Genomic DNA, 27,895 nt, shown 5'->3' with positions numbered 1-27,895 from the left:
AAGTCCTGAAGCTGTGACGCTCTGCAGCTAAGTCCTGAAGCTGTGACGCTCTGCAGTTAAGTCCTGAAGCTGTGGCACTCTGCAGCTAAGGTACTGCCTAGTCAATGTATTGATGCTAAACGAAACGGTCCCATTTGGTTAACCAAGAGATGGCCCATACAAAGCAACCTAAGTCCAAAACAAGGTCAAGGTGAAACTGAGGTCAGATGATGTTTGAAGCTGAGGAATGGTCACAGCTTACATCTACATTAGTATCAAGTCGTTGTAGTAAGGGGTATTGATGCTAGACGAAACGGTCCCATTTGGTTAACGTACGGACGGACGAATGGACGGATGAACGGAAGGACGGACAGGACAATCACTATATACCTCCCGCATTAATAGATGCCAGGGGCATCTAAACAAATGTATCTCTATTATCTGATGGCATAAATTTTATATTTGTGCGTGTATGTGTGTTTTGTTTGTAGAATGAAACAAATGAGACTATAATAAATCTGTATGATATGAGAATCAGGAACTACGAATTTATGTCCAAAATTGGAATTCAGAGCAGCTGTAGTGAAATTTCCTCTCATAGAGAGTAAAACTGAATGTCATATTAAAACGTCGTAACATAAAACTTAGATAAATATTAACCTTTTGTTATCATTATTCATCTGGCAAGGATTCAATTTATTTACACTATCTTGTCTCGTGGGAACATAGTGAGGATTAGGAGTAAAGATTTGTGAAAAGTTGATCGGTAAAACCGAGTATGTTCTCCGTGACAATTTGATAAAACTCGTTGTGTCTAAATTCAATCGTCCATATCTGGAAGTTGGCAGTTACTTGCGGAGAACAGGTTTGTACTGGTACAGAATCCAGGAACACTGATTAGGTCAACTGTCAGCCGTTATATAACTGAAATACTGATGAAAAACGGCGTTAAACGCAAAACAGAACAATCAGGTTTTATTAACTATCGGCAAATAATATTGTTTACGGTGAAACAGGTGTTACACCAATATCAATTGACATCAAATCGAGGATTGTGTCATTCTGGTCAAAACTTGTTAGCTCAAATGAAAGTAAGTTAACAGGGGAAATGTATGCCATACTTTTAAGTCATTTCCAGGAAACAAATGTAAATAACGTAAGACATTATTTATGGATTAGAAATGTTAAAGATATATTGATAAGCAGTGGAATGATAAATATATGGGAAACACAAACATTCCCAAATGGTAAATGGCTTTATATGACTATAAAGCAAAAATTACGTGATTTATTTCTAAATGAATGGTATTCAAATATTGAAAATTCAAGTAGTTGTAAAAATTATAGGATATTTAAAACAAAATTTGGTTTTGAAGAATATTTGATCAGTACACTAACAAAATATCTTAAGTATATTGTTAAATTCAGAACGAGAAATCACAGACTGCCTATAGAAACCAGTTGTTGGAATAGAATCCCTTTAGAATTAAGGAAATGTACATTATGTAATCAAAATGTTGGCGATGAGTTTCATTATCTCTTAGAATGTTCAGCATTAAATATTGCAAGAAAAACATTTATTAAACCACAATACATAAGGAACCCTAATATCATATCATTTGAAAAATTAATGACAACCAATTTACACAATCATGTTGAATATAGAAAGCTATGTATGTTTATTAAGGAAATTATTAAAACATTTGAGTGATGTCTTGAATACAGTGATTTATGCTAGTGGTGATATATGTATACTTTTGTCAGGCATTATTGTCATTACTACAAATGAAATGTTTTTAGTTATATATATTCTGTTGAAAGGAAATCTCCCTTTGTATAACCATGTTAAATGTATAATATTTAGCCTCACTGATATTATATGTCAATATTGTATTTTGCCTCATATTATCATGTGTATCATGAAATAATAAGAGTAATAAATTGAATTGAAACTATCACAACAGCAATCTGTAAAACTTTGTTAAACTGATATTAATTTGCATTTGTTTCTCTAATGTTCTGCAACTCGACAAGAATAAAACTTTGTTTCGCTATTCCTGGCATTAGAAATTATGTCGACTGGCCCATGTAGGATAATTCCCATCTCAATTTTCCACGTAACTAGAGCTGTCACTGAATGTGATGAATGTAACCCCCTCACGAACTGACACAGTACATTGCAATTTGACGGACGCAGTTTCATTCCATTATGTACAGAGGTTCAGGGGATTAGGCGCTTAAAATGTTGCATATGCATACTCTATGTATATAATATAGTAAAAATAACAAAGTCCCGTACCTCTGCAAATGGTTTTTCTGAAAGAACCTAACATTCCCCATGCACAACTACTGATCACTTGTGTGAAGTTTCATTAAATTGTGTCAAGGGGACCAGGAGAGTTAGTGCGCACAAGATTGTGTCTACGGACAGACAGATAGACAGACAGACAACCTGAAACCAGTTTGCCTCTTTACAATTTCGTTGTGTTGGGGGTACAAAAAAAGACTATCCGTAGCGTTTATGGTGATTTATAATAAAACAATATTGTTGCAGACTTTAGCAATGTGATAAAATGAGAACCATGAGTAACAAAAAGTCGTTCCGTTGCCCAGCAGGTAATACAAAAATATTGGCTATTCTATGTAGCTAAACCCCTGTATATTGAGAATTGGATTCCACCTCCAACCAAAATGTCATAAAATACACCCTCGATGAAATTTAAACAGAGACCAGCTTTAATTTAGACCTCTCCGGCCATGCTAAGTAAAACATTAGAGTTAAAATACCTGTCTGCCATAACGCGACTAGATCAGATGGCTCCCACGCTAGTTCCTAGAGTTAGGCCTGTACCGAAATGCAAAATCGTACACAAATTCTATTAAGTTTTGCTATATGAACAGTGACAGTAATGATACGCTGTTGAAGCTTTCAATTTTTTGCAAACACATAATGTTAGAATGCATGTAGTATGTATTAGATCTATCTCATTCATCACGTGTATTACTCTCATTCTCCACATGTTAGATACATTGCAGTGTACTATGTATTGCCATTTTTGTATCTATGTTATTTTGTTCTTTTATTGTCTTGTATATCAGATGCCCTCATGGGCCTTGAATTTCAAATAAACTTGAAACTTTTTCTTTTCAAAATGGCGTCCAATATGGTTCCATACATTTCTGTATAGGTTGATGTCCTTGATTGCAGGTTTTTAAATTAATATCTCAAGAATATGTTTTCACAAACTGAAAGTTAGAAGACTAAATAATAGAAAATATTGTAAATGTATATAATGTATAAATGTCACATTTAATCAATTAAAGGGAAAATGCAGTTTTAAAACGTTGACGCGTCTTAACTGTTACGTTAAAGGGTAACAATTTCTTGTTACAGCAAATAATAAAACAACAGCAAAACAAACCAGCAGAGAAGTCAAAAGCCGTAAAATCCAATCTTATGTGCAAAAATAGTCCAAATCCTGTCCAGGTCAAATTTAAACCCAATCAATATAAATTCCACAATATTTCACAACAGTTTAAAATTGAATTTAGTACATCCAAAGAATGAATAAATCCTCTCATCAAATATAACTCTTTTTATCCACAGTTTTAATGTAATTCCTTCAAATGCTAAATATCCAAACAGGTATTATTTTGTTATTAAGACATACAGTAAAGTTTTCAATAATACTAGAACTCTAAGTTCTGGCCTGGTGTCAGAAATCACCCTATTTAATATATCATGAAAGGTTCAAGAACATTCATGTAACACTAAGAACAAAAAGAACATGCTGGAAAAATTAAGGAAAATCTTTTTTAAAAATAACTGTTACAGTTTATCAGTTTTTGGTAGAACATTTTGGAACATAAAACATACTGGATATCTCAAAACTAGGTTAAATAAACAATTACTCATCAATAAAGTTAAACATAAATGGGGAATGACATTATACATATCATTACAACAAGTGTGCCTTGACAATACATATCGTATAAATGTATACGATATGTTTTGTTAAGGCACATTTTGTTATGTTATGTCATATTTGTGATCTGTAATGTATACGTAGCAACATGAATGTTAAAATACATTCAATCTCTGACATAGTAGATCTACACGACTCGAGCATCGAAAATATGGATGGTTGGCCTCTTTACTACCCTCCAAATCCCTTCTTTCTCCTATTCTGGAATCGCTCCTACGCGAATATAACGTGGTATACTTTTCTCAATTAATTAGGTTTGCTTACCCGGGCAGCTATGTTAAATATATTACGACTCAACTCCTTCAGTAAGTACCACTTTCCACTATACGTAAACATATCTTGCATAAATTTAAAATGTACTTAATGGATTTTTGAAGCAACCCGTCTCTAATATTTTCCCTTTACAGCTTCTTTATGTTGTGGGCCTTCTTTGCAAATGCGCTGCTTTGAGACTGTGTTTCAATATGTACGTTTAGGAACTAATGATACCATGGTTGACATGTGCATGTATACATATTCGTATTATATCAGTGGTTTCTTGATGACAAAGAGAGGGAGAAAAACTGCCGTATACTTGCAATAGTTTATTTGGATTTAGCGGTACAACATTTGTACAAAGATATAATGATATGCTGGATCAGTGGTTACCTGATCAAACCTTTCATTCTGCATATGAACGGAGAGGAAACGTCATGGGTCTAGCCCTTAGAACGGACATAATAGTTGAACCGTTAGTACTGGGTGCATTTTTATTAACTTTGAACGCTGACACAATGTATTGCTTTAAATAACCTCTCCGTGAACCAGCAGGATGACGTTTTGTGAAGCCGTGAAACATACCATGTTGTATAAGAAACAACGCATTGAATAGTGAAAATATCTTAGATAAACATTTTCAATCTATAGTATATGTACAGCTTTGTTAACTGATATTAGTTGATGCACTGCAACTCGATAGGAATAACACTTTGTGTTGCTATCCCTGGCATTTGAAATTACAATTAAAGCATTAAGTCGACTGGCCCGTGTAGAATAATTTCCACCTAACTTTGCTAAGTAAAAAGGACTATCCACAAACAACCCGTAATGTTGATGGTGTTGCAGCTTTAGCAATGTGATAATTATGGACTGAATAGTCAGGAGCATGTGTAACAAAAAACGAAATTTAGTGCCCAGGAGGTAATAGAAAAGATATTCGCTGTCCTAAATAGCTAAACCCTGTGTTTAAGGAAATTATAAATCATATTATTATATTATACTGTGTCAAATTGCAAAATTGTATCTTTTCAAGATGGCGTCCAATATGGCGGCGACACATTACTGCGGTATTTGATGTCTTTGCATTTAGATTGTAGGCTTTTAAATTAAGATTTTAAGAATAAGTATTGACTGACTAATAGTAAAAAGACTAAATAAAACTAAATAATTTAATAGAATACAATATTAATGTGTATAATGTATAAATGTCACATTTAACTGTCAAATAAATGGGAAAATGCATTTATAAAAAGTTGACGGGTAATATTTAAAAAGGTGATTGTCTAAGACTTAACAATACATATCTTATATATGTTTGGGATCTGTAATGTAAACGTAGCAACAGGAACGTGAAAATAAGTTAGTTTAAAAACAACTGCTCGCTAAATTATTCAATCTGTGACATATTAAACAAGTCGAGCATACAACATCAGTATTTCACGCTCTCGTTTTACCTATGCTCGACCAGATTTACATGTATATTTCTCGAAACAAATTAAAAACTGAAAATGTTGTGGAAAACGTTTAGTTTCTGAATTGACCTACTTTTATTGGTTAATTCTCACTCAAGCGTTTGGCTGACATTGATCAGGATAAAATATGGCGCGGTTCAAACAATAGGGTGTAAAACATTAAATTTTAAAGTGACATTTTCCTATGCTCGACCAGACCGATTTCTTTTTTCAGAGGTAATCATAGAATCAAACAAACAAATATTTTTATAGTCAAAACTTCATATTTTCTAGTTTTGTGTTCAGATTTGAAAACTAATAAGTTTCAGACTTTCAAACAAGAGATAGGAACACCTACCTGAAAAGCGGACAAAAAAGGAACATTGGTAAATGGTGTGTCTGCAGTATCCATCAAGTAATTTAACAAGAAATCGAACTGTTTTAACAATCAAACAAACCTAAAAACTTCAAAAAGTCAAATGTCCATAATCATGTTATCGAACTTACTATCGTAATTCTGATTTAGTTTTAAAATTCAATAGTAATTTAAAGACACTTCTGCGAGAAGTTATTTCTAAACCCGTTTTTTATGGGGATGTGGTTTACAAACTTCGTAAGATCTTGGGTCATGGTAATTTTCCAAATGTATTTGGTAAAGTTATAAAACGTTTTATTAAAAGAGGTTACGACCCAACTGTTTTGAGACATACCGCATGTTTAGTGTTCAACCCGTTTACAGTTGGACACTACGCTTCCCTCTTTGATTGTGTCTGACGGAAGAGGGGGGGGGGGGGGGGGGGGGGGGGGGGGGGGGGACTCTATGATAAGCAGTTTTTAAATCCTACCAGGACTGAACTGTTTTGATATCTGTCTTCTGGCCTGTTTCGTCGGGCCCTTAAGGGTGTTTCTCTTGTTGCTCTGTCTTCTGAAAAGGCATTGAGTACATACGTTTTTGGTTCTAAAGGTTTGCTTTTTATATTTTTATACACGAGCATTTTTGTGTTTTACATGCCATGCCTTTTTGTTTCCATTACGTGTGTTAGAGATTCACTTGGAGGGGATTACTTTTATTTACACTGTCCCGTGTCTTTGGAACATGGTGGGGGTAAGAGTGAAGTTGGGTGCGCACCATAAACCGGTTTAAGCTCCCCAGTGGTGTTTTTGCCACTGGCCGTTCCAAGGCGGTGCCCCACTGTGTTCCTTTGTTTGTTCGTTTTGTCCTCTTGTGTAGGCTTTGTGTGTGTGCGCGTGTATGTGTGTGTGTTCCTTTGTTTGTTCGTTTTGTCCTCGTGTGTTAGCTTTGTGTGTGTGCACGTGTATGTGTGTGTGTTTGTGGTGTGCACGTCAGCGTGCTGTAGGTTTCGTTTTGGGGAGGCTGCGATTTTGGTACGTGGCATTCCCTGTTTGATATTTGTCTTTGTTTTTTTGTCTTATGGCGCGGTAAATATCTCTATCTCAAGCGTCTACATGACGCAACTAATGAAGGCGCCATTTTTGTTTTCACCCGTCGAGAGGTGGGCGTGTTTGTTTACATCTTATATTTTACTTTCAAGTCGATAGTTTACAGATATAAGCTTATGTTAAAAATATCAATAAAGGTTAGAAGACTATAAAATACGTTGTTCCAGTACTCTTCTTAAAGAATTCTGGAAAGACGCATCATTTTTTAAAGGAGATTCACGGTAAGTATTTTGACAGATGCAAAGAAGCTGTCGTCTGTAAACAAACAAGCCCCTTAAAGATCTAGATCAAATGTGTATGATGTCATACACTGATGCTGGGAAGGAAATAAATGAACAACAATCGTGAGTTCAAAGGTTTATTTCAATAAACATGTACATTTATAAATAGTGGTCGAGCATTTGGCTGGTCGAGCATGGGTAAAATGACTCTATATGTCTTTAGATTAAATAAAACGTTATTTTGTTTTCTTGCCTATTCAATGTAGCTTTATATTTTCTCTATTTTCAAAATGAATCACATTAAGTTTAAAACTACTTCACTTGTATTCGGATACTCCTATCTGAAATGTTTATGCTGACATTTTTTGCGTAGGATATGAAAAAAATATTTGTGTGTGCAATAATGCGTTGTGCTTTATTTCAAGTATAATGCAATCTTTCTGTTCATACATTTTATATACATAAATGCGTGCAGTATATGTGTGCTTACTGAAATGAAACAAACCCGCTTTAGTCAAAATGACATGTACTGCCTGTTTAATTATCCGAAGCGGCTATAAACCACAATTGCGTATGACATTGATGCACATCTCATAAACAAATTCAATCTTAGTTTGCTAGGACGGAGTGTAATAACTGAATTGTGAAAATATAAAGATTTGGTCACAACTGTTTTAATCGTTGTTGAAACTGTCATATTTCACAGTGAACGAAACAAAGCAATTCGGTTGGAAAAGATTCTTTGCTGCTGATAGATTTGATTTCGAAAGTGGATTTGATAACCTACACCTGCAACATTCAGTAGTTTACAAGAAGTAAGTACACACATACTTGTGTCATATTTTCAGTTTTTCATTTAGGATGACTTCTATAAAGTGCGCTCTTGTATAGTGGTGAAGTGATTATTTGTTTGATATTTGCACGCAAGATGTATAATGCATAAGTCATGAACAAATCGATGGGTGAATGCGGAAGAAGTCTTTATTTATTATTTATTTATATGCACTGCATTTAGACCTCCTCGAAATTTAAAAGAAGTAAAATCATCGAAAAAGCTGTCAGCGCCGAGAACGCCCATTAGCGGATATGTCGAGATCGACATAAAACTGTACGCTTATTAAAACGAAGTTTTTATCATGTCCTAAAGGTAGTCTTCAGCACCATTCCGCATGTTGATATGCCACCATGATTACCTGTCAACCTAAGCAATACAAGGTTAGCTCTTATAAAAGACAGTCCGCTTTCTGTATATTATGCTAATGTTCAACATAACTGAGACTAGAAGATTTGAGAAGTAAATATACTGGTATACAACCTCCAATAGAAAAAAGAAAACGACATTCTATAATGTATAATTATCAGAAGGTTCTCAAAATATAGGAGCTTATCTATTTAAAACAGTTAATATCTTTTGCATTATCTGCTGGGAAATAAATTTCACTTTCTGACTATAACGCTTTCTTTTTTAAAAGTTTTACAGGAAGCTGAAAAAAACTTCCCAAAAAAAAACAGCTTTGATTTTATTGCCAGAACTTTGATGTAAACACAAGTTCAAAATTACAAGACAAACAATAAATATGATATTTTAAAAGTTTTGAGTAAGGTCTTTTTTCCACTTATGAATCATCAAATTCATAACCTAAATCGCAGTCTCCCCAACTCACAACTCACACCATAACCACGACCAACACACACAGATTTTGGCACACAATGCAAACACACGAGGACAAAGCGAACAAATAAAGGAACAAAAATAATTGGGGTACCGCCTTGGAACAGTCGATGGCACAAAAGACACTGGGAGGCTTAAACTAGTATGTGGTACGCACCTAAATTCAAAATGAATAAAAGTCATTTCCGCCAGGTGAATCCCAAACACGCGTAATATCAACAGAAGGCATGGCATGTAAAACACAAAAATGTTCTTGTAAATTTAAAAAAAAAAACACCTAAAACGTATTACCAAATGCCGTTGCTGAAGAGAGTGCATCAGCACTGCATCAGGCGAAACACACGTAAGGGTCTAACGAAAAATGTCAGAAATGTAAAATCAACACAGTTCAGCCCCGTTGGGATTTAAAAACTGCTCGCATTCTTCGGTCACTAAAGACAGTTGGAAAATTACTATTACCCAATATTGGTAAACCATATCCCCATAAAAATCAGGTTTTGAAACACCAAAATAGAACAAGACATTTTTAATTACATTTAGGTATATTGATTTGTTAAATAACTAGAGCTATCAATGAATTTGTGGTCAATATTCAAGAATTAATACATCTGTTCCTATATTTCGCATTCCAACGACTGCACATAGTTTATTAAATGATGAAATTATCGGAACATATTTATTTTTTGCCGATTCAAAAAATAATTCGCGTTTTACAGTAGATCTTCTATAGTTTAAGCTAAATTCCTCATCCAGACCATATGCATTAACAATTTCGCCAACGGAACTTATTAAGTTTTATCATAGATCTACTAGATTTATTATCATTACATTATTATATGATTTGTTATTATTTGTTTATTTTCAGGGGCGAACCTGGACATACGCCTATACGCCTGTGTGTAAAATTCAAATTCGGCGCCGTGAAAATGAAAATGCTTAAGATGCTAAAATGCAATAAAATGTAAAGCCTGAGGAGGTTAGGTGTCTATTTAAAGTTCTTCATTTGAAGAATATCATCTTAATGAGATTGTCAAATTCGTTTTTGAAATATTAGACTAATTTGTGTTTTTAATAATCGTGAATATAGAAAAAAAAACGTAAAAGGTAACGGTTAATTTCATGATATCATAGAGCACAGCAAACACAACCAGAGACACATGCCGCCAAATAGGCCTGTCACAAATAGAAAGACTTACGCACACACGCACGCACGAGTACACAAACTGATCGTGAGGACAAAACAAACGGATATCTGAATATTGGGCATGCCTTGATTAAATATTTCTATAGAAGAAATTACGAATAGAAATGTCTCACAAGAACCAAAATGCCCAGGTGGCAAACTTACGTAGTTTAGCTAGATAAAGTATAAATATTTATTTCTACTACAAAAAGTCTAGCCAATAATTTATATTTAATAGACATGTATACTAATTGGATGTTTTGCGTAGATGGGGGAATCATTTTGCGATACCCTGTCAAAAAAGAAATTATATTATGTATATCATGTAATTTACAATAACTAGAAAAACGTTATGTTTCGCGTGAGAAAACTTAAAATATTTGAAATAGTCGGTTGTAAAAGCTCATAACAGCTTATGTTTATATGTTGCTGTCTTGCCGACTCAAAATAAATCTTTTCTTATATATCGTTGCAATGTGTGGGTAGATACATTTATCAAAAAACTGTTATAATTCGGATGCAAAAGGCATGCATTAAATTAAACATTGACGAAGATTTCAAAACCGATAACAACAAAAACAAACTAAGAATATCCTTAATGTGTGCGTTAACGTTCCATTCATTGCCGTCTTTACATTGTAGAGAATATTAAATAATGGCCCAGGTGTTCAAAACTTTCGTTAAGTTTATATTTTGATTATTACGAAAACGCAGCCTCTCCAAACGCAAACCCAGCACGCGGACGCGCACACAATAACACATACACAAAGCAAACACACAAGGACAAAACAAACAAATAAAGGAACACAGTTGGGCACCGCCTTGGAACGGTCAGTGGCAAAACCACCACTGGGGAGCTTAAACCGGTTTATGGGGCACCAAACCTCACTCTTACCCCACCATGTTTCAAAGTCACATGACAGGGTAAATAAAAGTTATCCCTGCCAGGTGAAACCCTAACATACGCAAAGGCAACAGAAGGCATGTAATGTAAAACACAAAAACGCCTGTACTCAATGCCTTTGCAGAAGACAGAGCAACAAGGGAAACACCCTTAAGGGCCCGACGAAACAGACCAGAGGACGGAAATCAAAATAGCTCAGTCCTGTTGGGATTTAAGAACTACTTATCATAGAGTCCTCCACTTGTTCTGTCAGACACACTCAAAGAGGAAAGCGTAGCGTCCAGCTGTAAAAGGGCTGAACACCAAACATGCGGTGTGTTTCAAAACAGTTGGGTTATAACCTGTTTTAATAAAACGTTTAATGACTTTACGGAATACAATTGGAAAATTGCCATGACCCAAAATCTTACGAAGTTTGTAAACCACATCCCTATAAAAACCCGGTTTTGATATACCTTCTCGCAGAAGTGTCTTTAAATTGCTATTGTATTTTAAAACCAAATCTGAATTACGATAGTAAAAATTAGCAAAGTATTTAGTACGTAATTTATATTGGAGAAGCTTATTTGTAATATATTGGTTACGTTCATTGAAATCCTCAACATGACTATAAGCTCTAGCAAACCGATCACGAATTAACTGAGAAATATATATCCCATAAGATGTAGCCTGGGGAACATCCCAATCCAAATGGGGAAAATTTACAATACTAAAATTTAAATCATCCCTCTTGTCATAAATTTTGGTATGTATAAAATTGTCGTAAATAGAGAGATGTAAATCTAGAAATGAAGCAGTAGTATCTGAGTTGTTAGTTTTATTTAACTGCAAGCACTGTTAAAATTTTCGTTAGCTAACGAATCGTTAAAAGTTTAACAAGGACATCATATCCTATGGAACGCCGCAGCTGTCTTATGTCGGGACATTTGATGTTATCATGTCATAGCGTGATGTTAACTTGTCAAAACAGTCTTATTATGTTTAAAAGCTATGTTATTATGTCAAGATGTGGTGTTAACTTGTCAAAACAGTGTCTTATTATGTTAAAACGCTATGTTATCTTGTTAAAGTGTCGTGTGATTTTGTCTACTGAGCTTGCTATTATGTTAAATTGCTATGTTATCTTGTCAAATTGTGGTGTTAACTTGTCTAAACAGTGTCTTATTATGTTAAAACGCTATGTTATCTTGTTAAAGTGTCGTGTTATCTTGTCTACTGAGCGTGCTATTATGTTTAAAAGCTATGTTATTATGTCAAAGTGTGGTTTAACTTGTCGAAACAGTGTCTTATTATGTCAAAAAGCTATGTTAATATGTCAAAGTGTGGTGTTAACTTGTCGAAACAGTGTCTTATTATGTCAAAAAGCTATGTTATTATGTCAAAGTGTGGTGTTAACTTGTCGAAACAGTGTCTTATTATGTCAAAAAGCTATGTTATTATATCGAAGTGTGGTGTTAACTTGTCAAAACAGTGTCTTATTATGTCAAAAAGCTATGTTATTATGTCGAAGTGCGGTGTTAACTTGTCAAAACAGTGTCTTATTATGTTGAAAAGCTGTTAACATTTCAAAGTATGATCTTGTTTGCAGAGTGTGTTACTATGTTAAAAAGCTATGATATCTTGTTAAAGAATTGTGTGATTTTGTTTACCGAGCTTGCTATTATGTAAAAAAGCTATGCTTTCTTGTCAAAGTGTTGTGTTAACTTGTCAAAACAGTGTCTTATTATGTTAAAATGTTATGTTATCATGTCAAAGTGCGATGTTAGCATGTCAAAATGTGGTGTTAACTTGTCGAAATGGTGTCTTATTATGTTAAGTGCTATGTTATTATGTCAAAGTACCATGTGATCTTGTCTACAGAGCGTGTTATTATGTTAAAACGTTATGATATCATGTCAAAGTACCGTGTGATCTTGTCTACCGAGCGTGCTATTATGTTAAAAAGCTATGGTATCTTGTCCAAGTGTGGTGTTAACTTGTCAAAACAGTGTTTTATTATGTTAATACGTTATATTATTATGTCAAAGTGTGATGTTAACTTGTCAAAACAGTGTCTTATTATGTTAAATGCTATGTTATTATGTCAAAATACCATGTGATCTTGTCTAACCAACGTGCTATTATGTTAAAAAGCTATTCTATCTTGCCAAAGTGTTGTGTTAACTTGTCAAAGCTGTGTCTTATTATGTTAATATGCTATGTTATCATGTCGAAGAGTGATGTTAACTTGTCCAAATAGTATCTTATCATGTTAACTAGTCATGTTATCTTGTCAGAGTGTTGTGTTAACTTGTCAAAACTGTGTCTTATTATGTTAATATGCTATGTTATCATGTCAAAGAGTGATGTTAACTTGTCCAAGTAGTATCGTATTATGTTATTAGTCATGTTATTATGTCAAAATGTGGTGTTAACTTGTCAAAACAGTGTCGTATTATGTCACAAAGCTATGTTGTCTTCTTAAAGTATCATTTAATCTTGTCTAGCTTTTTTAACATAATAAAACGCTCTATAGACAAGATCGCACTGTACTTTGACATATTAACATAGCTGTCTGACATAATAAGACACTATCTGGACAAGTTAACACCACACTTTGACATAATAACATAGCTTTTTGACATAATAAGACACTGTTTTGACAAGTTAACACCATACTTTGACATATTAACATAGCTTTTTGACATAATAAGACACTGTTTTGACAAGTTAACACAATACTTTGACATGATAACATAGTATTTTAACATAATAAGACACTGTTTTGACAAGTTAAGACCACACTTTGACATGATAACATGAAATGTCCCGACATAAGACAGCTGCGGCGTTCCATATCAATACCTGTTGTGTAGCATGTCATATGTTGTCCATATTCCTTTGCATATAATTTGTATGCAATTCTTCTTTCTTCACTAGCAATGTCACTTGATTTTGTAGATTTTACTGACGACAGCACATTTAGTTGATTGTTATTCTAGTTCAAAATACAAAACAACAAGTCAACACCAAAAAGTGCCAGTAATCTTTCATGTTTTTGTCACACGTTTTCGCTAACTTCTGTTTTGTTATTCCCCATGGTTTATCCACTTCATAACCCAATATTTCCTAGTTATTTGTAATACATCCACATTTAGATAGAATTCTGCAAGTTATATCCAGGATATTATTCAAGCACTTTTGTTATTCTTCCATTTTTTTATGTTTACCTCTGACAAAAACTTTTTCAAAGGAAGTACTGACTGGATTAACTCCCTTTGATTTTTGAGGGCCCATCTCGTGGTATATGTTTTATATTTTCTTTAAGACAGTCAATTTGATTGTGTTGTGTGGAAGCTGGTATCACTGACCATTTGTACTTCTCAAATATTATTTAGTAATATAAAAACAATTATTTCAAGAATGACACAGATTTGCTTTTAAAATTAAATGTAAAGCAGCAGTTTATGTTCCTAAATATATAATTATCTCCCTTTTGTTGATCATGAAATGGTTCATATTGTTGAAATGATAAAATTTAAATCAGTTGTTTTAAAATGCACTGCGAAGCAAGGACTCTAAATTTTTATTCCTAATTTTGCACATATTCGTTCATGTTTTACTTTAATTATCATCTTTAATAATCACTCACTTTAGAAAAATATGCTAACAATTTAAACCAGAATTACCTCTCTTAATTAATGCCTATGAACAGATTATACAATTGATTAAATATGCATGATCCAAAAGTGTAGCATTGACCTTTGAGATATGTGCCTGGGATGTACATGTGACACTCTATCTCATCTTCAGGCAGAGTTTTATGCCAAATAAAAATAAGAAATGCTATAGTATATTCATATCAAAGTTGTCCTGCATGGACAAAATCTGACATGAGACTTGACTCACAAAGTGTGACCAGGGGTTTGAACATGACACATTGAGGCTAAACATTTATGCCAAAAATAATAAAGATTGTTCACACTACACTAAATAGCTATTTTGGAAATTTGTTAAAATTGCAAATGTAAATTCTACATAGAAAAGATTTTAAATGAACTTTGCCTCCATATGGAACTGATCAGTATGATTATGTGAAACATTTAAACCACAGACATATATTTTAAATACATATTGTACTATGAAGCCAGCATATAACATTGAAATTTTATCCCAACAATAAAAAAACATAATTTTCACACTTTTTAAAACAAGATTTTGTTTCAAATTAAGCTACATCAAGTACCATTTTGTAGACATAAATTACTCAAAATGTGTTATTTTGTATTTATTTTGACCTTTTGCTGTTTTATGCCACAACAAAACATTACCACCATTCACATAATCCAAAACTATAGATGGCATCTAAATATCTTGTTTTAATTCATCTTTCCATCAAAATATTTTTTACATTACACAAAACATCAGCTACATTAAAAATTCAATTTAAATACCTCAATGTCAGTCTGTTACATAAAAATAGGAGCTTCAGTTCTTCAATGCATTAAAACTGCATGTTTTCAGTGACTGTTTCTTAGCATTTGATGTATTTAAATTTCTCAGATAAAGGTACCTAGGCCTAAAAACATTGTTTGTTTCCGGTATCCCGAACTACCCTAAATTTTTGGTCCGACCCTAAATGCTTTTATGGCCTTGGAGAGATTTTTTTTCATCTTTTTAACAAAAAGTTCCAAAACTGTACTCTCTATGCTTTAATCATGGTCTGTGATGTTAGAAATCAACTTACTAATGCTCTAAAGGCATAACCCCCTTATTTGTATTCATTTTTTGACACACAAAAAAATAAAAGTCTCACTTAATAATCAGTCCTACCGACCCTAATTTGTTTGAGCATTTTACCAGAAACAAAGAATTTTTTTAGACCTTAAGATTGAATTTTACAATATCTGTCTACTTACAATGAGAGAATTAATTTTCAGCTCATTCCTTTCCAGAAAATCATTTATTATTAACTGACTTCATAAAGATATCAGACTTGTGCATAATTAAAGGGAGGTAATTTTTACAACATACTGCAAAAGATGCGGATACCGGCTTGTGTGATTGTTGTTTTGTTAAATGGTGGTCTAAAGATCCATTTGTTTATACTATAAATCAGTTTTTTCTCATGTATATGTACTGTAGAACCTGACAAAGTGAAAAGATAATAAAGGAAAACTGTAAAAAAAATAAATAAAATAGATAAAAGATTCCTGGTCCAACTGTATGATTTTTTTATTTTCTGCTTTCGTATTACTTTTTCCTGTGAACAACAGATCACAGTGAGCCTTTTTTCAATATATTTATCATGCACTCAAATCCTGTCGCACTATTTGGAGACTATATAGTCTAGACTAAACCAAAGTCTATTCAGTAGGTAAATTATAAGGAAGTTATTAGGCTGACATGCTTTGCCTACATGTTGTTGAACAAAACAAAGTATCTGTTTCAATCAGTATCCTTCTGACAAATAAAAATGATTTGCATGTAGTACATGCAATTGATATCAACAGAAATGTTTACGGAAAACTTCAAAATCCTAGTTCAAATCCAAGAAGGTACAAGTTAGATACTTTGCCGGTGGTAGCCTGTGACATGTCTAGGAAGCAGCTGTGATTACTGATTAAACAAGGTTAAAGCTTTCTGTATGTCTATAGTTTATGTGAGATAAAAAAAACAATTTTAAACTATTATCCAGTAACTAATTAATTTCTAGTTGTGTACATAAATTTTTGTTATGATCTTTGCGAGTGTATTTTTTTTTATTATTAATTTATATGTAAAAAGGTATATGACTGCACAATGTTTGTAAACTACCTAAATTCTGTATAATCAAAATTATATTGTTAGAATAAATGTATATTAGCAGCCTAAATATTTCCAAGTTCAGCTTATAGCTGTAACAGAGATGTCTGGGTAAATCTAAATCCTAAAAAAAGTATCTAATAAAGTAACCATTTGTCAAAATGGTATTATGTGGGATAATTTAATTCACATGTCAGTCATTAAGAAGTATTATTATATATATATATATCTCTTTGGGCAGACATATAACAGCATTTTAATTTTACATCATGACTTAAAAACACACACTCTTTGATTTGCAGTAACCATAGTTATCATGGTTAATTAAACATTCCACAAGTACTAGTTTATCAAATCATTTGAGAGAGCAGTGCACACAATTGGTTATCCTATCTTCAAAAGTAAACGAACATAATAAATTATGCTTACTGCATGTTAGAAGAGCAAAAATCGCAGTTCGACTGATTGCATGCATGAATTGAGGGGAAATGGGAAAATATGAGGTGACTTATAGGCCCACAGGGCCGGGTGCAAATAATTTGTTATATGAAAATTGTATTATCAGTTTTCGTGTGAATAAAATGACACCCTGTTTACATCGCTGGCATGGCGGGAGAAATTCGTTTGATAAAACTTTTTCTTTCAATACACATGAAATGTGACAATTTTTATTAAAATACTGTAAATACAGTAAAAATGATTTTACATGATCGACTAACGTATCAGAATGTACAAACATTACCTTATTCCTAGGTAGACACTTACCTTATTACAGGGCTTACGATATATGTACGCAAAAGTGTATTATTTTGAAAAAGAAGACATTTTTGACAAATGTACAGACGTATGTACAAACAGACGGATGTGTAACATGACTTGTCTTAATGCAAATGTCTCGCTAGGAGAAAACATGAATCAGTTCACAAATAAACATGTATTAGGAATGAAATAGAAACTAAATTTACTAAAATAGCTATGGCGGCCATTTTGAATATTCTAAAAATAGAACTCCAAATATCTGTGACGATAGCCTTTACAGCCAAAATTTTCATATTGTCCCAAGGGTAAGACAAAGTTCTGTATCGAAAGTAAATTGCCCAGATCACGGCGTATTATGTAAACCATGACAAATGTTTGGTTAAAGTATAGTAGTTGTAGTATAAGTATCTCTTTATACAGTGTAAAATAGTTAAAAAATTAGTTCCACGCACAGTCATAAATGTGCTCCATAAAACTAGGAAAATGCGTATTTTATAAGGTGCCTGATTTTCACGTTGTCCAAAATATATGGCACCGTACTCCTTTAAGTTGTATGACACAGGACTCCTTAAGCTGTAAAACACTTAGATAAGTAAAATGTCGTGTTTTGTCTGATTTTAAGACTGTGTTGAGAGTCTATGAAACACGAGATATAGAATCAGACCTAAGCTGTTTATTTTACATCTTTACTCACAAAAAAGTTCGTACACATAATAACATATTGACTTCACATTATATGTTGTACAGAAAAAGTGCTAACAAACGGGTTCCTGAAAAAAAACACTGATATTCATATAAATATCTAGTACTTACTGTACACACTTTAAATGCGTTCTATATAAAGAGAAACTCGTCTTACAATTCTCTGGTTTTTCCAATTCACAAAATCTTTGCTTCATTAGCTGTTTTCATGTATGAACTCATGTTTTATACAAACGCTATTTAAGTATGTCCAAACTCTAACAAACTGCAATAAACGTCCTCGAAAAATATGGATTTCTCATTCTCTAACAATAAACATTGTAAGAAAACGAAGTCCACTCAGTGGTTGCATAAACCAATAAAATGTAAGACTGTAAAAATAAACAGTTTAGAACAAAAAGATAGCTGTAAACTTCATGAGAAAAGAAAAATGCAAAACCCAGTCGATGCATTTATGCCAAGTATCCTAAGAAAAAAAATGTGTGGAAAGGGAGTCATACTTATGACTAAATACCAATGTAAATATACATATCTGTTTCCCGATTGGGAAGTTACATTTCCGGTTCTGAAAGCTTTGGAAAAAATCTATAAAAGTTGGATGACAATTTTGATACGACATTAAAAAATCGGAACGATAGAAATTTAGATAAAGTATCTAACTTTAAAGTGGCATATCTTATTTAATGACGCCATGTATACTCTTATGCACCGGGCCATGCAAGTTAAAAATGATGATTTCGCTAACCGGACACAAATTACTATATTCAGAATTAAGTTTCCAGTTCGGGAAGTAGGGAAAAGCAATATAATGGATTTCCCGAATACTGGTTATAAGTATAAAATGATAGGCTTTGTATCTCATTTTCTCGCCGACACGGGGTTATTACATACAAAACACCATTTATAGTTACATATCAAATTATATGAAATACACGTTTCTGTTCTGTATAAATGACAGAGGTGGTGCTAATGGCCACTTATAAAATTTAAATAGTTACGTGATTATAACAAGAAACAAAGAGATATTGAGTGTATGAACTTCGATTATCAATTTGTTGTAAGCGCAAAAACAACTCAACAGAATACAGTCAGAAAGGGAAAGCCCATGAAACAAACATAGCAAGATTGCATTTTCGATAGATTAACAACTGTAAAAAATAAAACTCCAGTTAGTGCACAGTCTTCGTTATTATGCACTGCTTATATATGCGACTTTTCTGACGTCATCCAAGTTTGTAAAATGCGTTATGTAACAACAGAGGAGAAACTGGTAGTTTGTCTTTAAACTGTCAAATGTTTGGGGCAAAAACATCGGTGCATGTTTCAAAAGAAACCAAAAAATGACAATAATAACTTTGGCCGAAATGTCCATAATGGATAAATACCACCAATATTGAAACACTTGTACATAGACAGTTAAGTTCAATAAACTGAACAGCATGCTTAAAGGAATCCGGTGCAATAGTTTTAAAAGACTCCTGTGCCGTTGTTATTTCGTTTGGATTCAATTTGCATGTTGTTGTAGCTCTTCCTTCAAATGACAGCATGGATCATTTTTATTATTACAAGTTAAGTATGTATACCAGGAAGAAGGTGCCAGCACCAATGAGCTTGACAGAACGTGAAATGTATCGATGTAATGCGGAAAAATCTGCGTGTTCACGGCCACTCTACACCTGTCAGTTGTTTTCACTATTTTATGAAATTGAATTATCGAAGTTTCATTTTTAGCCGTGTATTCATAAGAAATATATATAGCAAGTTCCGTGAAGGCACACTCCCGAACATTTATTGTGAAAAAATACAGCAAACTTTTATTTCCTACGTCTCTAGATCTTGACAACTCGCTTGGTTTTAGTTGCGAGGCTCCGGTGCCTACGCTTCGAGGTACTGGGCAGGGTAACTTGCGCTATGAGGTATCCGTTATGGATTGACACCGTAATTTTGTAGTAGTACATTTATCACTGTATATATAAAGTGTTGAAAATAGAATTAGAGTTTTGATAATTTGTAAGTTAGTTAATTACGTAATTACGTTCCAAATCCAATGGTAATCTAATTAATTACATTGAAAATTCCTCCCAATTGGTAAATTAATGGTAATTTAATTGAATGTTGAATGTAAACTAATTAATTAAATTCCAATGCAATTGATCCCATGTCGGGCTGCATCAGTAGCGCAGCAGCAGCAGCAGCAGCAGTTAAAATTGTAGCAAAGAAAGAAAGAAAGTACCAGTTGTCGTATAGAAGAAGATTTTTAATATAGATCTACTTAATTTTTAACTCCCTGAGGCCAATATCGTAACATACCTGCTGCGGCGAGGTAAGAATTACCACCTGACGTCGAAAAACTTAATCTTATCATAATCACACCGAATACAGACAGTTGAAATCATGCAGGTAAACATTATTAACTTGGGAGTAAATTAAAATAAACTTACAAAATATTCGAAGTTTGAACAAATATTTTTATATCCAATTTCGCCCGTAGCTTATTTCAAAATAGAACAAAATTTTCACGTCGAAATATTCACAATTTTAACACACCTACTGCGTTTAATTGATATTTGAACATTAAATTCCAATAAATAGAAATGCATCATTAACAAAGCATATTTACATCAGCATTTCTCGAAATTTACACCCGTTTTTGTGTGAATATCAATGGTTTATTTTTATGTATAATCTACTTCTAAGCATGTACACAAATGCTGTGTGTCACGCGATGAGACAGTTAAGTTGCAATATTTACATCCATCTTTGAATATATATTAAATTTACAAACATGCCTTTATTTACATATATTTCAGCCTTCTAAAACTTAACATTTTCACTACTCTGATGATGGAACTGCATCGTCGAAATCATCATCCGACGAAACAGATATTTCAGAATCAGCATGATAATAAATATTTTCTTCATTTTAAGAAACATCTCTGGCCGACGACATTATTTCACTCTTTTGAAATACAGTATGAACGAAAAACAGCAGATATCGTCTTTTTATTTGATTTACATGACCGCATAGTTACAGACTTTTATTTTAACAAGGGAACTAATTATTAGCACAACTAGTAATTATAACATCAAAGAAATAATAGCCAGTATGCAAAACAATTTTGCTTTAGTCAGGATTATCAAAAATTAACAAGTACTTATCGCAATCATCATGATCTCGGTGCCGCGACTATACTCGTCAATCTCCGTCCTGGGGAGTCTTGATAACGCGCGTGTAGTCGGATATCGGCGCTACAGGGGTAGAAAATATAGCGCCTATAATCGCATTTCGGCCCCAGGGAGTTAAAAGAAATACGATATCTTATTTAAATTACCCTTCATGGAAAAGAGTAAAGTAATGCTAAACTTTCAATATAAAATAAGTATGGAGCATTCCAAGATGATCCGATTTGTAGATTTTTAGACCAAAAGAGGTAAAGAATAGAGATAAAACCTGCATTCTAACATGGCTCTATTCGTTTGTATTTTTTCTCCAGTTTAACAAAGAAAGAAGTCAACCGTTATACATTCCACGATAAAAATGATTGATAGACGAACAGTGTGAGAAAACATAATGACGTCAATGATGATATCAGATTACACATGATGTCCATGCCAAGAATAAAGTACAGATTTCTCTAGCCTAATTCAATCAATGTGTAGATCTATGTTAAGATGTAAAAACAAGGCATTAGTCTGGTTTATCATCTAATTTACCACGGTTTATCATTTATACTTAGCAATAAAGCCACTCGGGATAACGACATCGTGGTGCAGTTTGTTCTCGTGGTTCTCAGACGATAAACTTTGCACCCGAAATAAGCAACAGGTGACGCGTGTACTGGTAAGAGAACAATATGACGTCAATTATGACGTTAAAATAGCTCTTGACGCCCAGTTCAATTGGGATAAATCTTGTTCAGAAAAATTCTATTCTTTTGTTTACGTATTAGTCTCTCATACTTGCGCATTAGTGTGCGAGATACATATTTGTCAATTTCAAGTTCTGGGTTTGCACCCGTAATGTTTATTGTTTTTGCTGGTTTCCACAAATGTTCTCGAAATTAACACTCCGCTTCTTCCTCCACCACCCCTCACCTCACACACATACAGGTGTGATTTTGCCAATCTTGTAGATTATATATACATATTGACGTTTTCATTTATTTTCAGGCTGGCACAGACAGTTGTATGCTTAACTATGAATGCAGACACTTGGCAAGATTCTCACAGTCGCGAATATAAACAATTCCGCTCCTTTATGGGCTTAAAATTCGGCACGAGAAGTAAACGTTTATCTTTAAGTTGGAGAAGAAAATGTGCAGTCATTCTACTTAGTGGAATGATTTGTCAAATGATCTATTTCTTCAGAATGAAACACCAGCGATATTTGTATAAAGCGGATACATATTTTCTGCCGTGCGAAATGCCGGTACTGGATCCGTACGACTCTATTCAAATGAAAAACATGAAAATATCGAAACCATTTAAATGTGACTTACTGCATTCACCGATTTATGTTGACGACGAAAATTTGCTACAATTCAACCGAACTGTTGTGCAACTTTTCCACTTAAATCCTGAATCTATTACATGTACGTGCCAGATCATTCAAAGAAAAGTTAATACTGATAAAAAAGTGGTATATTCTGATACATTTTTATGTACACCTCCATACAATATACAGTCTGACTTTTTTAAGATAAGCTGTGTTTCTGGTGAGGCAGAGCTTATCAATACCATGCTCACAAACATATTTCGACCAGAAAAAGCATTCAGTACACATACAGAGGAACATTACAGTGTAATACTATTTGGAATTGATTCAATGTCGAGAAATGATGCAATTAGACAAATTCCAAGAGTAGTTCGGTATTTGCAAGAGGAACTTCCATCTATCGACATGTCGATGTATAATAGGATTGGAGGACATACCTTTGATAACATCATTCCAATGCTTACTGGTCTTTTAGCCAATGTTAAAGATATTCCATATTTAAACAAAGTTGGTACTCGCTTTGAGATACTCCCATTTATCTGGAAAAACTTTTCTAGAAATCACTATGCAACGTTTTACGCAGAAGACGAAAAACGATGGCACACATTCAACTTTCGTAAAGAAGGTTTTAAAGTTCAGCCAACAGACCATTACATGCGACCATTTTGGATTGCAGATTATCAATCACGGCCGACAAAACTTTTGTTCTGGAATAAAAGCAAAAACAGTTATAATAAACGTAAATGTTTAAGCCACATTCCAGAATATCTCGTGCAAATGAATTACCTCAAACAGTTTATAAATAAATATAAAGATGTAAGAAAATTTGGAGTTTCGCATTTAAATAGTTTATCACATCGAAATGTGAATAATCTTCACCTTGCTGAAGAAGATCTTATATTTTTTTTTTAATGGTTCAAACGAAGTGGACATCTCAACAACACATTTCTTATTGTTTACAGCGACCATGGACCACGTGGTCAAAGTCAAACCTATCAGTCATTACTGGAAACGAATTTACCTTTTCTTAGCATCGTGCCGCCTTACCGTTTTCGGAAGTCATATCCAGATGTTATAAATAATATGAAGAAAAACGCCAATGTTTTGACAACACATTTTGATTTATTTGCCACTTTAAAAGACATTCTGTATCGACAATTTAAAGCGCCCTCTGTTGTCACTGTTCATAACAAGCCACGCGGGATCAGTCTCTTCCGGGATATTCACCAACAGAGATCTTGTTCAGGTAATATTCAATACGAGCTTATGCATGTTTCCAAGACAAATGTTTTGTTAAATGAAACCATTAATTGCACGTTTCTTATAATCTTGTTAGTCGCTAATGGAATGTCACAATATTGAAAGAATCGTACGCCATTTACAGCCATAATTAGAATATGACAATAGGAGTTACTTGTGTAATATATACGCTAGAACATATTGAACAGACTCAATCAAACCGGGTCTGCAATTTTCACTGTTTGCCTTGTTCTCGGCGCTTCCGAGGGATCTCCTTTCCAGATTTTATTATATTGAGCTCACAATAAATAACATAATGTACCAAGCGGCACTATGGTATGTCCGTATCAGATTAACGTGTAAATTCATATACATGAGATTTATCTGGGTCTCAGTGTTTGAAAGTAACTGTGAAATGTAGTTGACCTAATATGCTTGTAAATACCCTAGATGTCATTGACCAATAATTTTATAAAAATAAATTTGAAATTCAGTCACCATCAATTTACAACGAGAGAGGAAACGTCTTATTTCCAGTGTTTATTCTAGGTATGTGACGACATGTTCAAATGTGGCAGGCAGTTAAATATGTATTAAGTTCGATATTTTCAACCATTGTTTGGCTAATAAACAAATTTATGTTATGCTAACTGGTAAAAACAAAATACCAGTGAGATATTTCCCTATATCACTCACAGTGCCGAACTTCATTTTTTCAGATGAAATTATCTCCCTTGAAATATATTCTTTAATTAACTCCCTAATATTCAAGCCTAATTCCTAATAAGCCCCTAATATTCAAGCTATACAGGAGTCATGTACAGCTAGACAATCCTATATAGGACAAGCTAGCTATATTTAAGCCTTTAATAATGTTTGCAAAGGAAATAATAGTAATGCTCGGGTACCGGTAATGCTCTAGAAATGTTACCTTGGTTGCTTGGCCTTACCATTCATGTAGCTATAGATACGTGCTTTCTCCACTTTTCATCGGTTCATCACTATCGTATGGTAGATTTTACTGGCGACAGTACATTTAGTTGGTTGTTGTCTTAGTTTATTATCACGTGATATGCCAGCATTTTCGTCCACCCAGCCTGTTGTGTTCGAACTTCCGTATCTATTCGTTATGCTATGCAGCTCCTAGACCAATATTTCCATTAAATCCATGATGATATTTATTTCTGCAGCTTGATTTTCCAAGGACTTTCGGATATTCCCCAGTTGTTTACGTTTTTCGTTTTGTTTTTTAATCTGACCTTTCAGCGTGTTGTAAACAAAGCATGCTTCCGGTTATTCAGCTAACTAACGGCATTGACCCGAAAAGTTTTAAATATGCTTAGATGTCCGCGGATTTTGCATTTTCTAAACAAAATATTTTAAATGCAGTTTTTGCTTTTAAAAACAAAACGGCGTCGTGTTGATTTCACGGACCTAATCACCAATATTCGATATCAATGTGTGTGAGTGTCCATAGTAACTTAGTGGAAGCATCGTATGTAACACGGTATTTTAAATATGAAGTATTGGATTATTTGAACATGTAAGCATGTAATAAACAGAACATTTGTTTATCTTTACCAATTAATTTAGCATACAATGAAAAGAAACATTGTTTATTTTTAGTGAGTTATCGAAATATATCTTCGCCGATAAGGGAGACAATTCTGATATTTTCACTCAGGCTCCGCCTTCGTGGAAATATTCAATTGACTCCCTTATCGGTGAAGATATATTTCGATATCACACTGCAAACAAGCAAATTTCAATTGGACAATTAGAACTTTTGTCGTTTTTTTTTATTTTCAGAATCCAGTATACCAGAACAATATTGTATGTGCTATAGATTTCTGAAGATGAACATAGCACACAATCAAGTGATACAAAAAATTGCTCAATATGTAGTGGACAAACTGAACCTGATGATGTCGAATGAAAAAGGCTGTGCTCATCTCCACGTGAAAGCCGTGCTAGAAGCTTATGTTTTCGTACAGGGAAAACAAACAGAGCAGAGACAGCAAGGGTTGTTTAACAAGTTCGGTAAAGTTGTTTCAGAAAAAGATTATGCTGAATATAAAATTGCTATCGAGACACTTCCTGGAAATGCAAAATTTTTTGCGACATCGAAAACAGATTCTGAGGGAAAACGATATGTGCTTGATAATATAGAACGAATAAATATGTACAATAATCAGTCATATTGTGTAAATGATGATAAACTAAGGCCACTATGTTATTGTATGGAATGACTAAATATTTTCCATTGAAGTACTTGTACATTTACATTGACCAAACTTACTCACATGCGATTATAGAAAACATGTCAATACTGCTAAAGGCGCGATTCTAAAGTTAGTAAGTTGTAGGGGGTTCGAACCAGAAGAGCCTATCTATGAAAACAAAAGAAAACCATTTACAATGGACTATCGTTTATTTAGGAAATTCATACCATGACATTTATATTCTCTTGAAAATAGATTTTGTACCTTTTTTAATTTGCAAAGAGATTTTGGGACCAAAATTCGATTATCTCTTCTTCTTTTTCTTCTTCGTTCGCACTGTGTAGTCGATTATTTCAATTTCAATCTGATAGGGTTTCGGAATGTCATGGGAGGTAGCTAGAGTCAGATTTAGGGATCATATTTGCCGTTATGTTCAAAGTCGTGGGAGTTCCCCTGTCTGCATCACTACCGATCCTACGCTTACAGCTAAGAGATACAAAAATGAATGTTCATTACAGGAATATGTATGTTACGAGGTCCTGCAAAAATTCTGTCATTGTGTTCGAATTTCTTAAGTGCTACGTTTTCTTAAAATTATTTTTTCACATACACATTTTTATCTCGTGAAAAGCAGATGAATAGTCTTCTTTTCTTATCTGTTTGAAACACTGATACATTGCGCTGCCAAGAGAACTTCAGGATTCATATTTCTTTCAAGAAAATATTTTCTTAAGTCTTGGCAATAACAAAAGTCACTGGGAGTTAGATTAGGTGAATAAGGCGTATAGTTTACAACTTCCACCTTTTCAGAAGCCAAAAAGGACTTAATATCTTCGCACAAAAGTAAATCACTTGACACATTCAAAAAAATCTTTAGACACTGTATTTCAGAGACTTCGTATCATTGTTCTAAATTTTTGTTTTCTATGCGATAGTAGCAGATGATAGTTTTTAAATTTTGTTAAGGTGTTACATTTCAACATTTATATTTTCAAGGTTTGTTTAATTAAATGTAATTGTTGGTACAGGCTCTATGGGTAGGGTAGTGTGTAGTATTTCTTTTTTTTTTAAATAATATGTGATAGCACCATTAACCAGGGGGTTTGAATCTTCTATATGCAGCCCGTCTGGGCGTACCATGTAAGGCTTAAAGCACTCAGGTGGAAGGGTGTGGTCATGACATTTTGTATAAATATGGCTGTTAAGATTGTTATTATTATTTTTGTCGTTATTATTATTATTATTATTATTATTATTATTATTATGTACAACGCCACTGAATATGTCATTGTACAGAAATAGGCGTTTAATCAAATTAGTCAGTTACAGTTTCAGTTTTTTTGCACATTGGCCCTTTTTCGTTTTCAGTTAAGTAACTTTAATTTATGACATGGAATGATTTATTACCATTTTTTTATTTGTAGAATAAATACAATACTGATACTAAAGAAAAGAAAACAAGATAATATAATATTGATCTTCGTAAATCATTCAGTTTATTCCGTGTTGGCATACGACATAATTGAATGTTGTTGATTAATTACGTACATTCTTCTACAGAGGTTTCTATATGATACAT

General features: G+C 33.5%; 2 protein-coding genes across 2 annotated transcripts; both read left to right on the top strand.

Annotated features, from left to right (window-relative positions):
• The first annotated feature begins 7,958 nt into the window (after positions 1-7,958).
• Positions 7,959-23,802, top strand: LOC128547470 (uncharacterized). The gene is made up of 2 exons (XM_053520381.1): positions 7,959-8,171; positions 22,531-23,802. The coding sequence occupies exon 2, from the start codon at positions 22,559-22,561 to the stop codon at positions 23,765-23,767; it is 1,209 nt and encodes a 402-aa protein (XP_053376356.1). The 5' UTR covers positions 7,959-8,171; positions 22,531-22,558; the 3' UTR covers positions 23,768-23,802.
• LOC128547610 (uncharacterized) lies at positions 23,774-27,755 on the top strand (the record flags this gene model as incomplete). The annotated part of the gene is made up of 2 exons (XM_053520658.1): positions 23,774-24,101; positions 25,904-27,755. Coding segments are annotated over 2 exons (768 nt in total), but the record flags the coding sequence as incomplete, so codon positions are not given.
• Between the last annotated feature and the right edge of the window lie 140 nt (positions 27,756-27,895).

This window comes from Mercenaria mercenaria, chromosome 12 (genome assembly GCF_021730395.1).
Source record: "Mercenaria mercenaria strain notata chromosome 12, MADL_Memer_1, whole genome shotgun sequence".
In the NCBI taxonomy this organism is placed as follows: domain Eukaryota; kingdom Metazoa; phylum Mollusca; class Bivalvia; order Venerida; family Veneridae; genus Mercenaria; species Mercenaria mercenaria.
Note: the sequence above shows the minus strand (reverse complement) of the source record. Positions and strands in the feature narration are given on the sequence as shown.